Source organism: Canis lupus, chromosome 14 (assembly GCF_003254725.2).
Source record: "Canis lupus dingo isolate Sandy chromosome 14, ASM325472v2, whole genome shotgun sequence".
NCBI lineage: Eukaryota > Metazoa > Chordata > Mammalia > Carnivora > Canidae > Canis > Canis lupus.
The window spans coordinates 41,495,434-41,511,880 of record NC_064256.1 but is presented as its reverse complement, the minus strand read 5'-3'; the positions used below and the strand labels follow the sequence as shown (position 1 = coordinate 41,511,880).

Below are 16,447 nucleotides of genomic sequence, written 5' to 3'. Positions count from 1 at the left end.
GATGCTGTCTTAAAAGAACCCACCCCATTAGTATATTATAGGTTCTTGCTTTAGATGGTGGCAATATTTGCTCCCACAGTCATCTGAAAAGAAAAGAAATATCTAACAGAGATGCTAGCTAATTTAGCACTGGCTTCTTCCAATAAAGCCAAGCATTCAAGTGGCCAGATTAATATCCTATGTTTTTTAATGGGAAATCAAATGTACTCATGACAAACTCACAAAACAGTCACTGCCCACAGCTCTCATTTGTTAATGATGGGTCTTCACAAATCACAACCCATCTGGTAAGTTGAGAAATGTGAGAGACAAGGTACCCCTTCTAAAGCACTCCAAGGAGGAATAAGCCAGTGCTGTTCTTGATACTCACTCTTGATCTGAAATTCTTAGAAGCATTAAAACCAAAGTTGGGAAAGCACTTGGCTGGCTCAGTTGGTAAAACATGCGACTTTTGGTCTTGGGTTGTGAGTTCAAGCCCTACCTTGGGTGTAGAGATTACTTTAAAAAAAAATCTTAAAACTAAAACAAAACAAAGCAGGAAAGACACACTGGCAAATTGTGGGTCAGCTTCTAGGGGTTTTTTTTTTAATTGCCATATCTAATATTCAACTGATATTCACACTAAATTCTGATGCACATACCAAACACAGGAAGTTCCCTTTCCTATTTTAAAGAGAGAATTCTGGGAATATACAGCAAGTAGTTCTCAGCTTCCAGCAATATAAATTTATCAGGGCTCTCTGGCTTAAGTTACTACGTTTTCTTCCTAAGAACCTAACTGCTCTTAAATCTTTTATTTCCTCTTCACTCTGCTCTTGTGAGGGTGGAAAGAAGACACGGCACCATCATCCTGAAGATAAGGAAGCAGGCCAGAGAGTTTGCATTTCTGAGAAAGCTCAGGGGTCATGCCCTGACTGCTGGTCCGCAGACCACACTCTTGAGTAGCCAGGGGCTAGAGCTGTCCCATGAGACTCAGAAGTGAAAACTCTTTCTTTTTTTTTTTTTTTTTTTTTTTTTTTTTTTTTGTGAAAACTCTTTCTATCCCATAATACAGAGTATCTGGGATTCTGACAGGATCTTTTTATACCAATTTTGCTCAACACCACAGTATTGTCTTTTTTACATAAATGAGGGGGAAAGGGTTTGCTTTTTTTGTTTTGTCTACTCCAGGAATGAGCCTGGACCAATACAGAGGAAGAAGGGGAGAGCAATAAGAAGGTATTAACAAGGAAGAGAAGCAAAGAAGGATAATCAGAGGAAGGAGAAATGGAAATACGTAGAAGACACAGGGAATGGGCTCAGCAGATCTTAGGAAAAAAGGGACATACTGTGTTGGGGAGGAAAGTGAGCTGGTGAAATTTCCCTCTACCATCCTCAAGCATTTGTCCTGAAAATTATGCTCTGCTTTCCATAACACCCAACATGTTTTCTAGTCATCTTGAAGTTCACAAATCTTATCTGAAGAAACGAAGACACAGAATGACTTGCTCTGCTCCCCAAAGTTCAGGATCAGACAGTTTCCACCAAATGGGGACTCCCCTCCCTTCTCCCGTTAAAAGCATCACGCTAGGTGCCAGGTGATATCACACTGCCAGGAACACCAACTTCTATCTCATCCAATCTGAGCACCAGAAACAAGGAGAAGGTCCAGAACACTCTCTGAGCTCCAGCCAGACCCTAGAGACAGCCGAAGAAGTCTCCTTACCCAATCTGGCGGTTGGTGGAAGGTGCCTGAGTGATGACAGAGCTGGACTGGGGTGACGGCATGGCTTGCTGAATCACAACGCTGGTGTCATGGTTGGGCATTCTGGTGCTGCCAAGCTGGTGAGTTCCGGGCCCCGCCATGGCCCCACCAACTGTGTTATGCATCGAGATATTCTGCCCAGAGAAGACAAAGAGGATGGTCAGAAGTCAATGTTTTATTGTACTCTCAAGCTCTCAGAGGACGAAATTGGGAATCTGGTCATGTCAACTAAATAAAGAGTTATGGCTTCTGGCAAGCTATGGATCCATCCATCTTGTTATAAGTTACAACTACGAGCAGATGAAAAATAACTATTTACCCTAACAGTAAGGCACACTACAAAATATCTTGAAGTTCACTAATCACTGTCACCATCCCAACGTGAGGTTTTATCAGGGACATTTGGTGCATATCCTCTCTGACTTGGTGTGATACATACCGCATTTGAAAATGATTTCCGTGGTAAGTGCACAATACTATGATTTAGTGAAGAGGTGCTCGGCATCCTGCTTTGAATGACACACACACTAGGTTATTGTTTCTTTTACAGCCCTATGAGAGTGGCCAACCACCTACTTTTTTTTTTTTTTTTTCTCCCCAGGAAACTACTACTTTTCCAAATCATAATCTGGGTACTCATGACCCAAGCTCAACTGCCTGGAGAGTGAGGATAGATGACTGGAACATATGACTGGGTGTCTAGAATCCAATGCTAAAAGCCTAGGTTGCAACTTTCAGCTGCATTTTCAGAAAATCAATCTCTAACAATTTTTATGGAATAATGGAATACAGAACAATGACTGCTTGTCCATCTATTTGTTCACTGTCTTCCTCTAGAATGCAGAATGTTTGTGTTCATATCTCTCTCTTTCTCATGGTGCCTGGGACACAGTAGGCACTCAGTAAATATACACTGCATGAATAAACTAGTGAAGGCATAAGTGAGACATCTGAGTCACTTAAGGGAACTAATATCATGTGCTTATTTCTGATGACCCAAATGAAGGTTTCTTTGTTTAAAATGCAACAGTAAGGTAAAACATGAAAGGTAAAGCTATCTTAAAAGATAGCTCTTTCTAGAAAAGAAAGTCACTGGGACAAAAGGAGTGACAGAGGCAGATTCACAGGGGCAGAAGTTGTCTCATCAATATGGCGGAGCTAAAAGGTGAGAAATTCAGAGCCCAGAAAAGAAAGGGAAAGTGCAGTGGAAAGCCAAGTAAGTAAGTGGGCCTCGGTAAACAGCTAAGCATAGCTCTTCAGCCTAGAAGGGTAGTGAAATTTGAGAGGTCAGTTGGACAATGGGTTGAGGATGGCAGGAAAGAAATGGAGTGTCACCAGCAATTTACTAGAAGGAAAATATATATCTGTCTGCGCTTTGGGGTTAGCAAAGAAAAAAATAAATGTTACCCAGGAGAACCAGAAGTGGTTCTTTGAAGTTCTTCTGCAAAGAACAGGATTTCCTGCACTATGTGTTAAATGATGGTGATAACATATATGGTATTTGGGGTGGTTGTGTCCATCACATTGCACCTTTCCCAGATTTCTGATTTCTAAATCCTGACCACACAGTTTGTCAGGAGTCCAGATGGAAACTGGGCACCTGGCTTAGGCTGTGAGCCGACTGTGTTATCGTGGGATCCCAGAGGCATGAACAGGCTTATATACACACACACACGGTCCAAAGGCTCCTCTTATACACTGGAAGGTTTTTCTGACATGGGAAAATATTGTGGTTGGTTAAAGCAAGATGAAAGGAAATGGTGATTTGTGTTGGAGTGGCAGTGTAGGGATAAGCTTAAGTTCTTTTTTTTTTAAGTGGTTTTTTTTTTAACGTTCTTTTTATAGGGTCTAGAGACATAGAGAATTGAACTAAAATAATACTGAAAATAAAGATAATTGTGGTACTTTTTTTGAAAGTGAGCCTTAACAAACACATTTCCCGGGGTCTCAATGAGGCCTTGACAAAATCAACAGTTATAAATACTTTTCTTTTCTCCGTTGTTTGGATCCTTAGAGATACTCAACAATTTTTCATCTTGCTCACAGTAACCTACTTTGCCAATAATAGATCTGAGGCACAGAATGATTTCAGACTTTCTTTTTAGAATTACTTCTGTTGTGCTGTGCTATCAAGGATTATGAATAGAGTTGAATAATCTAAAATTTAAACTAATAATATTTAAATTGCCAAAGGATATAACATATGTGAGCCCTCCTTGAGTTACCCTTGACACCTCTTTTCTATCACTCCCATTTGCAGTCCCCGAGTATTACAATTCAATTTATGTATCCTTCATCTCTTTCTATCCTTCCATGTCACCTCCCACCAACCTACACCCAACCAGCATCATCCTCTTTCCTGGACTAGACAGTGGTCTCCTAACTGGTCTTGTCGCTTTGGCTTCCTTTTCTCCTTTTGCCCATATACAGCCACAGCAATCTTTATAAAAGACAAAACTGATCACATCACACAATTCTCCCTGCTTAACCGCACCCTCCTATTCCCCACCCCACAAGATTCCTAGATGGCTTTCATGGTTCAGATGACACTGAGAGCACTCTTTGTGTGACCTACAAGGCCTGTGAGGGACCCTTTCTACCTCTCTCAGCTCATCTCACGCTATTCTCACTCCTGCTCTCTGCTCTTCACTCCACCTTTCTAGCATGTTCTTGCCCTCATACTACCCATGTTCCACTTCAGCACAGGGGCTTGGGATATTTTGTCTTCTGCTACCTGTGCCCTTCCCCAGACCCCACCTTCAAATCTCAGATTAAGTATCACATGAGGAAGACTTCCCTGAAGTCTTCCCAGTGAAGGGCACCTTCTCCTTCTCAGTACTTTGTATAAGTTCACGATTGTTTTGGTTTGATTAATATGTCTCTTCCTAGAGAGCATAAGCAGAATGTGAGAAGAGACTAAATCTGAATCTCTTCCCCATTGCCTCTGTTGCCTAGATCAGTGCCTGGCATATAATAAGTGCTCAATAAATACTGACTGAGTTAACTATGGAATGACATTCCTAAAATATTCAGTATGAGGAGCTCTTTTACCCTGGCGAATTGTTGAGAGTGCTTTTTGTCTATTTACCTTGAGGTCTCAAAGCATGTTCGTGGTAATAGAGTTTTAGATACTAAGGCATTTGTTTGATTATGGGCTAGAGAAATACAAAGGACAGGAGCTTAGAAGAAAGCCACAAACATGGGATGTAGACTGGAAAGTAAAGCCCTTGAGAAAATATTAAATGAGCCCTGGGAGGAAGATGCCAAGAGGTGAGCTCTGAATCTTTGAGGACTTTGGCTTAAAGGTTGGCAACAGCCATTCTTTATCTCCACATGAAAACCAGGAAAAACTGATCTGTGCTATAGCACAAAGAAGTTGGTTTGCTTTGTTTAGATGGAAGTGTGTTAAAAGAAAGAAGGAACGAACTCTTTAATGAGAACCATCAAAAAGAATTTTAAAAACCTAGGAATATACCTCACATCCTCTCCCACCAACATTTAAGACATCTCTGTCTCTGTGACCCCACCAGAGATGGAAAAGGCTCTTACTTTTTTAAAAGATTTTATTTATTTACTCATGAGAGACACACAGAGAGAGACAGAGACACAGGCAGAGGGAGAGGCAGGCTCCCAGCAGGGAGCCCAACGTGGGACTCCATCTGGGGTCTCTAGGATCACACCCTGGACCAAAGATGGCGATAAACCGCTGAGCCACCGGGGCTGCCCAGGAAAGGCTCTTAAAGGTTTTATTCTAACTCTTCAATAATCTGCTTTTTCCACCACATGTGAAATCCACATTCTCCACTCTCCTTCCCCCCAGACCCAGACAGTAATTTCAAAACATTTTGGAAAAATAAACAATTAGGCAAGCATTATCATTTCACATTAAGAGAAGATATTTTTTTTTCCTTTAAGCATTACATAGTAACTCAAACATGAAATTATTTTCTGAGTTCACATTTTCCCAATTATGGGTTCAAAACCTGTCTTCATTGATAAAAGAATGGCATTTTACCTCTGGATAAATTAAATATCCAATTTCAAAAACACAATGAGTGACTACATCTTGTGGAGTTATTTTTGCTAGTATAGGTACATAGATTGTGAGCTGGTGAAACAGTGTCATCAAATCAGCGGATGGGTTTCAATATTCAGAGAATGAACGGAGGTGTTCCTCGAGGCTCAGCCTTTGGCCTTTTCTTGCTCAACATTTTTATCAACAGCTTGGATAAAGATGTAAAAATCATGCTTGTCAAATCTGCAGTTGACACAATGTTGGGAGGTATAGCTTATGTTCTGGGTAGTAGAATCAGGTTTTACTCGAGCCAAATTTGTGATCTGGCCTCTAAAAATGCTAACATAAATCTAGGATGCTGTAGGAGAAGTGCAATGTCCACATCAAGGGAAGTAATTATTCCACTGTAGAGCATGCTGAACTGACCACATTTGGCCACCACATTTTAAGGGGGAAATTGACAAATAGAAGAGAATGAAAGCAATGAAGGCATCCAAAATGCATCACAGGAAGAACCATAAGAGAATCAGGGAATATTTAGTCTGAAGAAAAAAAGACTTGCTAACTGCTTTCAAATATTTGTAGGATTACACATAGTCTATACTACTCCAGAGGGCATAATTTCAAAAAAATGGGATCATGATGATAAAAGCCAATGATGACTATAATTTGAGTTCTTATTTTGAAGCAACCGCTATGGTAGATGCTTTATAAACTGCACTGCTAATCCTCACAATGACACTAGAAGGTCATCATTATTATCCTCATTTTAAGATGATAAAGAGAGAAAACTTCTCACCATCACTGAAAATATGCCATTCACCTCTAGTCACCTTCACTCATTCTTGACTGATGCTCTTAAAATATGAATTTGACCTTTTATCCAAAGACAAAACAAGGTGCCTTGTAAAGTACTGAGCTTTCTGGCCTCGGAGTTAAGCCAGTAGAGACTAGTGGCCATCTGTCAAGGATGTCACCAAGAGAACTTTTGCATCAGGAGGGAGATGGCGCTACATGACCTCCAAGGTTTCTACTATTGCTAAGATTTTCTCACTTATGATCCATGGTTCATATTTTGGGTCAGTGCTTCCAAATGATTAGTAATGTGTGATAATTTTGAAAATATACTGGCTTAGGAGTTAGGAGGTCTTTTCTAGTCCTGGCTCTCTGCTCCTCCTTGCAGCCACATAATCTGGATAAATCGTTCAATCTCCCTCATCTCTGTAACCTCATTGCTAAAAGCAGGGGGCTGGACTATCTGGTTTCCATGATTGTTTCCAGCTCTGATACTCCACAAGTCTCTTTCTATGTTATATTTTATGAGACCTTAAATATCCAAACAGACTTTTTAGACTCTGATTCATGGGCCTAGAAACACTGATTTTTCTCCATAACCATAAGCTTTTGCAGAAATGAGCCTTCTGAAAATTATAGCTTTATGCCAGACCCAAGGCATCATGATTTAAGAAACGGATCCAACACAAAGTAAAATTTCTCGAACTTCATACATAAAAACTCTGCAAACTACTTTCACCTAAATTGTTCGCTTCTTGGTTCCAATTTCTCTGCATGTTCCTTTGACTTCTTCCACCCTTCATATCCTGTAATATACCTTGTTCTCCATTCACTGTTGTTCTGAGACATAAAGGGTGTGAATAGGATGAGAACCAGGGGCATAATGAGTCTTGATTGCATACTCAGTGAGCTTGAGGTAGAGCGGTAATTGTCCTTCTGCATGCATGGACTTGGAATACAATATGCAAAATAACAACCCAATGTATATGAATATACGTTCTTACAAATACCTATAATTTCAGGGTGTAGTAATGAAGGATGAACAGCAGTGGACCACAAATGAAAGTAAAAGTTGGAGCGCACAGGGAAAAGGTTGTTGATTCCCATAATGTCCCAAAATGTTATCTTCAAATCTATATTCTGTCCAACTGCCAAGGTGTGGAGATTTTATGGGTTTCTCCATAAAGAGCCAGGGTCATCCCAACACGCGTTTACAAGTCAAGTTGTGCAATCTTGGAATTGTCTGCATCTTAATGATGCCCGAGCAGTTATGAAGACTTTCAGAACTTCCCAGATATAAACATCCATGAATTGCATCCAAAATATGTCTGACACATTCACAGAATAACAAAAGTTCTAACCTTCCAGAAGAAACTAAGCTTTCTGGAGGTCCAGGAAGGATTCTCGTTGGATTCTGACTCCTCCTTTCTGGTGCTCTCAGGAGCTAGAATACCAGTGTGAGTATTTTGAAACCTACTAAGAGGGCAGGTTGCTCCATGATAGAGGAGACAGTGAAGTATTCAAGGGGACATGGTGGGGGGGTTGGGGAGGAGACCAGGGGCAATGCCAACTGCTTCTATCTCCATAACATTCTCCTTATTTCCACACAGTGAAAGATAAACAACATTAGACAAGAAACCATCTCAGGCAACCTCTGCAGGAGAGGAAGAGAGAGGAGAGCACAGAGTGCTGTGAAAACCCCAGCCGTGACACACACACATTTAAATTCTGCTTTTTCAGAGTTTGCTATTTATTCCAGAAGAATTCTAAGGAGAGCCATGGTACAGAATAAAAACATGAGCACCAGAATAGGGCTCAAGTTCAAATCAGCTCCATATCATCTGAAGTATGTTAAGTTCTCTGAGCCATACCTTCCTCATCTTTAAAATAGAGATAATCATCTAATGGACAGGATTGTAGTAAGGATTGAATGAGATGACAGATGCTCCAGCACAGTGCTAACACCATACATGTACTTTTTTTTTCCTTTTAGCATAGTGTATAGTTCCAAAAGTGAAGCTAAGAGAGTAGTGTTCATTTTGGATGGCTACTCCCCATTACTGATTGGATTTTAATAGAAACATTACTAATAATAGTTACCACATACACAGCATTACCCTATGTCAGAAAACCCATTTAATCCTTATCCATCTAGATGGTAGACAGGATTATTAATCCTCTTTTACAGATGAGGAAACTGAAGCACAGAGAGGTTAAGTAACTTGCTCAAAGTCACACAACTAATAAGTGGAAGAGCTCAGATCTAGACCACTTGGCTTTAGGAGTCGAGGCTCTTACCTACCAAGCCATACTGCCTCCATAGTCTTGCTGCAAAAATATTTTCTAGTGGAAAATGACATGGCAAAAAATAAAGTGAACCTAATATCCTTTCTAGAGAAATTAAAAGAAGTTATTAATGCTGGTATGTGATCCTGAGAATTACAGTCATACCACCAACTTGGGTCAATGTGATCACCACTATATTCATACCTAGAAAAGCCTAAGAATACACCATTAATTCATTTCAAAGTTATTGACTAATGATCTTCATCTTAATGTCATGTTGCCTACACAGGCCTTTCTAAGCTGGTTTACAACGAACAGGGCAGATTAAAATTAGGGAAGAAAGATGTGTTTCAAAAACTGTTGAACAATACTTTAATCAAACTACCAAAAATAACAACCAACTCTCACTCACTCATTCTTTGATGTTAGTTCACCCTCAACAACAAATTTAAGAAAAAGGCTGAGAAAGAGATCATTTCTCTGATGTTTGAGTTGGGTTCAACTTCCAAGGCAACTTCCCTTACAGTGGTAGAAAGGCAGCCCCACACTGATGTGACCCCTCAGTGGCCTTTAGCAACTCACGGGGTTCCAGGAGGTAGGCAGCCCCACCCCCAAATGGGGTTCTAGACTTGAGTGTGCAGGATACAGAGCAGCAAGATCCATTTGACCAGCTATGCTCTCCTCCAACTCCAGACCTCTGTCATCCTTTCTAATACTGGGTTTAGACAACAGAGCCCTGAAACATCCCTGTAAGTATTTTATAGCTATTCATTTAATACTGTAGTAAAATGCTCAAGACAATAAAGGTCTTCTCAAGTGCCACCCTTGACTGTGAGAAACAGTTTTTGGGTGTCTCTCAAAGATCCTGCTCCTTCCTGTTCAGATTCTCAATGCCACAGACTGTTGGTGTCTCTGCTCTCACCTGATTTACTGTCTTGGTTAATTCTGCTAAATATAATCATATGGGTTAAAAGGAAGGAAATGATGCCACTTCATTCAGGTTACTAGAGTCACAGTTGAGCAAATTTCTGTGATTGATGCACCTTTGGATATCTTAGAAGTTAGAAATTAGTCTAATGCTACTGAAAATATTGTACTCACTGCTCACTGGTAAAGTTCCTCACGTCTCAAGAGTCTTCCTCAAGAAAGCTGTGGCATCAGCCTACTTAAACACTTCTGCTGGCCATACCTCTGATATATGGCTCAAGCCTTTTACTACCTAATTTTAATCAATCTTTCCCATATCACCTCCTGGCAATCCATCCTCTCTATCCTCTCCCCTCTCATTCATACACACAGACCTCCATGCTTCTTGACTATTCCACACCGTTTCATGTTTCTTTTTTCTCTGCACATTTTTCCTCTTCGCAGTCAACACAAGATCCACTGCTGATGTCCCCTCCTCTGTAGAGGTTTTTCCCACTCCTTCTGGCACCATTAGTTGTTCCCTGTTTTGTGCTCCCACAGTGCCTTTTCCACACCACCATTTAAGGGCCTGACTTATTTCCACAAGTGTTTCCTCCAGCAAACTCAGGCCAGGGAATATACCATGTTCATCGGAGAACATGTGTCTGCTCCTTGACATGCACCTTGTAGATGTGCAATAAATTCAATTATTCAGTAAATAAATGAATGATGTGTGATTTTGAGCAAGTTTATTGCTTCTCTTTGCTTCAGTTTTCTCATTTGTTAGACAGGAACAACTGTACCTTGTAAGATTTTTATATTATTAAGTTAGTTAATACAATGTTGGACACATTAACTATCCAGTAAATGTTAGCAGCCATTACTGTAATTATCATTACTATTATCATGATCACTACCAATGCCGATACCACCTCTACACAAGGTAGAATCAATTAACCAATCCTTTGTCCTCCATTTTATCCCATAAATACTTCTTTTAAAGCTCTGATTACACATGGTGAGCTCCACCATGGAGCACATGATCTTGCTCAGTATCTTAGTCTGTTGATTTTGCCTTCATTATGATTCCCACATCTGTCTTTTCCTTGCTATCTCCTGATCTCCAGAGTTTGATTACCTCCTATCCCAATCGCACTATGGCTTCCTACTGTTTTCGTGGCTTCCAACCCTTCTGGTCCCTCCCAGAGCACTCCAGACCCCACAGTGGTCCCATTAATTGGTATGAGTCAGCTAGTGCCCAGCTCAGTGCCAACAAAGAACTAGACAACCAATGACCAAAAGGATAAATGAGTCGTGATCTCTGAGGTGATGATACAGGAATGAAGAGCAATCAGCTTACAACTTCCTCTGGTCTAAATTGGGCACATGGTCATCCTAAGCCTGAGATATAAAGAGATAACATCTGCTGATTTGAATCCTCACGAGTCATATCAACAGACAGAGGCCAGAAACAGCTCAAACAAGTCTCCTCAAATTGTCCTGTGTTTGGTCAATTCAAATCACTGGTTGAAGTGAGGCCAAGACAGGCCTCCTTCAGTAACTGGAAAATAGACAGGAAGAGCCAGACTGAAATGATGACAAATAAGCAAGGAACTGGGGTCCTGCGGCACGGATGGGGGAGGGATATGAATGGCACCAATGGCAGTACCAGGCTCACATTTCTGTATGGCACAGGGAAGAAAAGATTCTTGAATATCTCGGAAGGGGCACTGAAGCCTATAGGGCAATGGTGAGGAGGCACACTAGAAACCCGCTATAGCCACACAAGAGGCAAATGGCCCATTCTAGAATTGCTAAACACATTTTTCTTCCTCTCTTACCAGCAATGTAAAATTGCTAAAAGTAAGAGTGTATCTAAAATCACCACGAGGATGCTGAGGGTCTGTTTTCTCCATATTTCAAAGAGAATCAAATACTTACTTAATGACCAGAAATATAAATGCAGCACTCTTTTGAAAGCTGCTAATGATATACTGCAGATTTGAGAAGAGATTTTGCCTTTTCTCCCTTTACGCCCCCCCCCCACCCCCCTTCTCAGCTCTTCTCTTCAGGCCAAAAGAGCTGGAGGGCAGGGCTGGCCTAGAAGATGAATTTGCTTGAAAACTCCCCTGCCTGGAGCACTGGTTGGGTATCTGCATTCCTGAATATTTGGCAACAGCAGGCTCTTAACATAAAATAGAAATGTGATCTTCAGTGGGAAGGAAAATGTGCTACAAGTTAGACTTCCTCCTCTGAAACAATAGAGAATAAGAGTACTTGGCCTTCATTTCACTTCTGGTGGAACCCGTCAGGTGGCTTGCCATGAATGGCCTTGCTTTGTAAATTGTTCGGTACTTTACAAACAGAAGTTACTGCTCTGCTGTGCTAATGATCGATATTAATTAAGCAGCAGATTTCTATCCTGGGAAGTGGATATTTTATTGGAAGACAAGTACACTTCAATCGCCACTGCTTCCAAGCAAACTGAATCATAGCTACCGGTGTTTGTTAGGTTTGAGACCCAAACCAAGTTACATAATGCAACACAGGAAATCGATGAGAGATTTAGTCCATCCTATTTGATGAAATCCTGATAGAAAGAGATTGTATTTGTATTCTGACCATATGAAACCAACAACGCTTGCTGTGTAGCATAGGGGCACTGGCTACCACTGGATACAACAGTCCTCCAAGAAGCTTCTGGAAATCCTGTCTGAACATTAAGAGCAACTTTTAAAATAGGAATTCTTACTGGTAATTTGGGTTCTCTGTATCCTTAGGCATAAAGAAAAATGTGATGGGGGTCAACGAGACAGTTTCCGTATTTACAGGGCATATGAGGTACATCCCCAAGCCTACATGATACCACCTATTACCACTCTGATCTCATCTCCTGCTACTCCTTCCTTACCTTATTTGTTCTGTTCCAGACATGTGCTGACCTCCTTAACGTTCTACTAACCTACAGCAGCCTTGTCACTGGCTGCTCCCCAGCGATGGGAAGGTTTCTTCTCATTATCCTCACAGCTCCTGTCACCTCTCCAAATGTTTGCTCAAATGTTACCTCCCAATGAGCCCTCCATCTAAGGCTGGCCACTCTAAAATTACAACTCTGCTTCCCTGCATCTATATTTCCTTTAGTTCATCCTTTCCCAGGTATGGCACCCACTCCTTCCTCACTTACTCCAAGGCAAAAGCGCCAAACCACTTACTACTGATCCCTATTCTTAAAACAATATGCAAGAAAAAGTACAGAAAGTCCAGTGACTGCATTTTTTCCCTTTTTTCTTTCTTTTCTTTTCTTTTTTTTTTACTACCAGCAATCTCTTTTATCTCTCCCTGCGATGCCACGTTTTGAAAATACTTTTTAAAAGTCATGAATTCATCTTCCTATAACAGTCTTTTGAAGCTTTCACATTCCTCAATTTCTAAAATCTCATTTCACTCTATTGTACCATCAGACACTACTATTTCACAGCGTTGATAAAATTCTAGTCAAACAAAAAGAAATTGATGCTTTTAGTTAGTCTGGGCAGACTTGCTGCAGATAAATGTACAATTTCAATTAGAGTTTTACTACTGTATCACTCAGGATGCCAGGAGGAAACAGACAGCACAGTCAGATTGCATAATTTGAGGAATGATTAATAAAGGAACTATTTGCAAAGGTGTGGGCAGAGTGCAGGGAAGCCACTGAGCCAAAGTGCAGTACCCTGGGGCCAATTTCAGTAGGTCTCTGTTAGCATCCCTGGGCCTACAGAGGTGAGAAAAGGGAGAGGCTATCAGACCTCAGGGGAGAGAGAGAGAGGTTAGCAGGAGACAGGGAGGAGAGAGCTGTGTGGATAGGACACCTGGCAAGACCTGAGATCCTTGGTCAAATAACTGAAGCAGCTGGGAAAGTAGACACCAAGGCTCCCTTTTTTTCCTTTCTAGAACCTGCTATGGTAGTTTCGCGGTCACTGGCCCAAATCCAACGAGAAAACACAGGTTAAAGGTCAGCCTTTCAGTGTAGAGAGCAAGGTGGGAAAAGGGAAGAATGGTCCTGGGCGGAAAATATCTAGTACAAGTATGTTTTGATTAAACTTGCATTATTTTATTTCACAAGCAATATACTAGCTTGTTAGAGGAAATTGAGGAGGAAAAAAAATAAGCGGGAAGGAATAAAATCACCCATCATCCCAGCATGCAGAAAAAAACCCTAATATTTTACTATATCTTTCTCAATATTTTCTCTATTCACATGCATAATCTCACACACACATATACATTATAGAATATATGCACACATTATATAATATATACATATATACATACATTATTATATGCAAGATATCCAGAAGATCAGAAACCCCACCAGGACACAGGACACAGTTTGCACTCCACCCTATCTACCATGACTTAAAAAAAAAAAAAAAGTTATCTGTATGTTTATTTCCTTTCTCTCTAACTTAAACCATGTAAGGACAGGACTGTCACTAACTCAACTTGCTCTGCATTTATCCACATGATTAACAAATCATCATGAGATTGATAAAAACAATACAAACAAGGCCAAGCAAAGCCTACCCCACAATGTGCCCAAGTAACTCAGCTCCACCCCATGAGCCGGGGCAAGCACGGCTCCTCTGAATCCAGTTACACACCCTCAAACCAAGGTCTCACTTTTAGGCCACAGCTTCCAATATGTCTACTACACTCCTCTTGGTGAAACAATCGAGCTTGGAATAAGAACAGCTTTCAATGTGGGAGTCACAGAGAGAAGAATTTGGCACCTGGTGTCTGCGTACCATAGAGCGTAATAGTGCTGAGTTCAATTCTCCTTTCCACCAAAGTTGTCAGATGGCAGGAAAGTAAGAGAATGTAGAGGGAAGGTGTGTTTTTCTACTCTAGACAGTCAGGATTTATGGCTTGACTTGCTAAATAGAAGCACTGATGCTAATGAAATGATGACATCATTTCATCAGTATTGAGATAACTCCCCCAGCAACCTCTCATTCTTGTATTAGAACACAAAGTCTAGAGGTTCTTGGTTTTTGGCAACTTGAACATCCTATATTTTTCCATCTTGACGTCATTTTCATCCTCTTGTACCACTGCTCTCCTGACAATCTCAAGGTAGAACAAACCACTGATTATTTAACAGACCAAGAAATACTATTTCTAAATCTAAAATAAATATGAGAACTTGGGGGAGTCAAGGATCCACATAAGAACTATACACCCATATTGCTGGAGCTTTTAGTAAGTGAGTCCTTTGACAAAAGACTTCATATTTTCCCCTATGTGTCGATAACATCCACAAGTTGATTATATGTATGTGTGTGTGTATGTGTGTGTGTTTGTTTGCCCCACAGATAAGTTTTTATTTTTTAAACATCTGAATGTTCTCTAGTTACTTTTAAAGAAGTCCAATGGCAGGCCTATGTATAAAGAAATTTTTTTTAGATGTTTTTTCACACCTATATAGTTTACTAACCACTTTATGAAATACTTTCCAAATTCCTACAGATAAATTTAGAAATTTGAGTCTGCTCTTAACCTCAAATAGAATCTGAGTATGAAAAGCCATTTTAAAGGTTAGTAACCATTGGTAAGGATGTGTTGTTCAGGGCAAAAGATGAAGCACAAAATATCTGAATCTCTTGTATTATCTTCACCTTGGTTTAAACACCTTTGCCTACAAGTTGGTTCTGCAATTATGCATAATACTGACTTCTCTGGGAGGCGCCCCAAGTTGGTTAAGTGTCTGACTCTTGGTGTTGGCTCAGGTCATGAGATCGAGCCCTGTATCAGGTTCTGGGCTTAGCGTAGAGTCAGTTTAGGATTCTCTCTCCTTCTCCCTGCCCCTCCCGCTTGTGTTCTCTTGCTCTCTCTAAAACAAATAAATAGATCTTTAAAAAAACAAAACAAAACAACACACTGACTTCTCTGAGTAGCTTACTGTCCATCCACTTTTCAAGAAACAATGACAACATTTAGGCATAAAGTCTGAACCCCCCTCTGCTGGCACAGGAGAACCCATCCCCAAAAGCCTCAGGGCCCTCAAAGATGCCTTGTCTTATATGTTACCCCATTTATTCTAACAGCCTGTTATACGTCCACTTTTGATAAAGGTTTAGGATCCATGTCTGAGGAAGTACTGTCAAGGTTAAAACACACCTCTTTCCTCTTCCTCTCCTCCCTTCCCTTTACTGGGGTTAAAATCATCAAGAACATTTCTTGTCAAAGGTCTTTTTCATGCTGGTCCAGAGGCAACAGAGGGAAAAGACCTGTTTGATCCTTTGTTTGTATCTTTGTGTCAAGGAATCCAGAAAATCTATCTTCCTAGCACATGGTGAGCACATTTGGGGAAACTTTCTACACACACACACACACACACACACACACAGGGCTACTTACCACTGGCTGAACAAAATTCAAGTAGAGGCTGAGAAGTGAGAGGAGAGGGGATGTTTGCCCATTGGTGAGAAAGGGGTAGAGTACATATGGCCTTTTATCTTCATTTTTGTGACATGATCCAATTACATCTATTCAGTAGTGCCTTCTAATTATGCACAGAGATAAATAATGAAAGATTTCACTTGTATTCAAGCTCTCCTTATTCACTCATGTGAACATTCCAGATTCCAATACAGACTATACCTAGAGCTTGTAGTAAGCTCAGCCAAGTAAAGAGTCACTTAGGGGTACCTGGGTGGCTC

General features: G+C 40.7%; 1 protein-coding gene across 10 annotated transcripts in view; it reads right to left on the bottom strand.

Annotated features, from left to right (window-relative positions):
• CREB5 (cAMP responsive element binding protein 5) overlaps nucleotides 1-16,447 on the bottom strand; it is a 494,465-nt gene that overhangs the window by 248,940 nt on the left and 229,078 nt on the right. For all 10 annotated transcript variants that reach the window (XM_025464478.3, XM_049093753.1, XM_025464480.3 and 7 more), the window contains one exon: nucleotides 1,706-1,878. In XM_025464478.3, coding sequence (XP_025320263.1) covers nucleotides 1,706-1,878 — 173 coding nt within the window. The remainder of the gene's footprint in view (nucleotides 1-1,705; nucleotides 1,879-16,447) is intronic.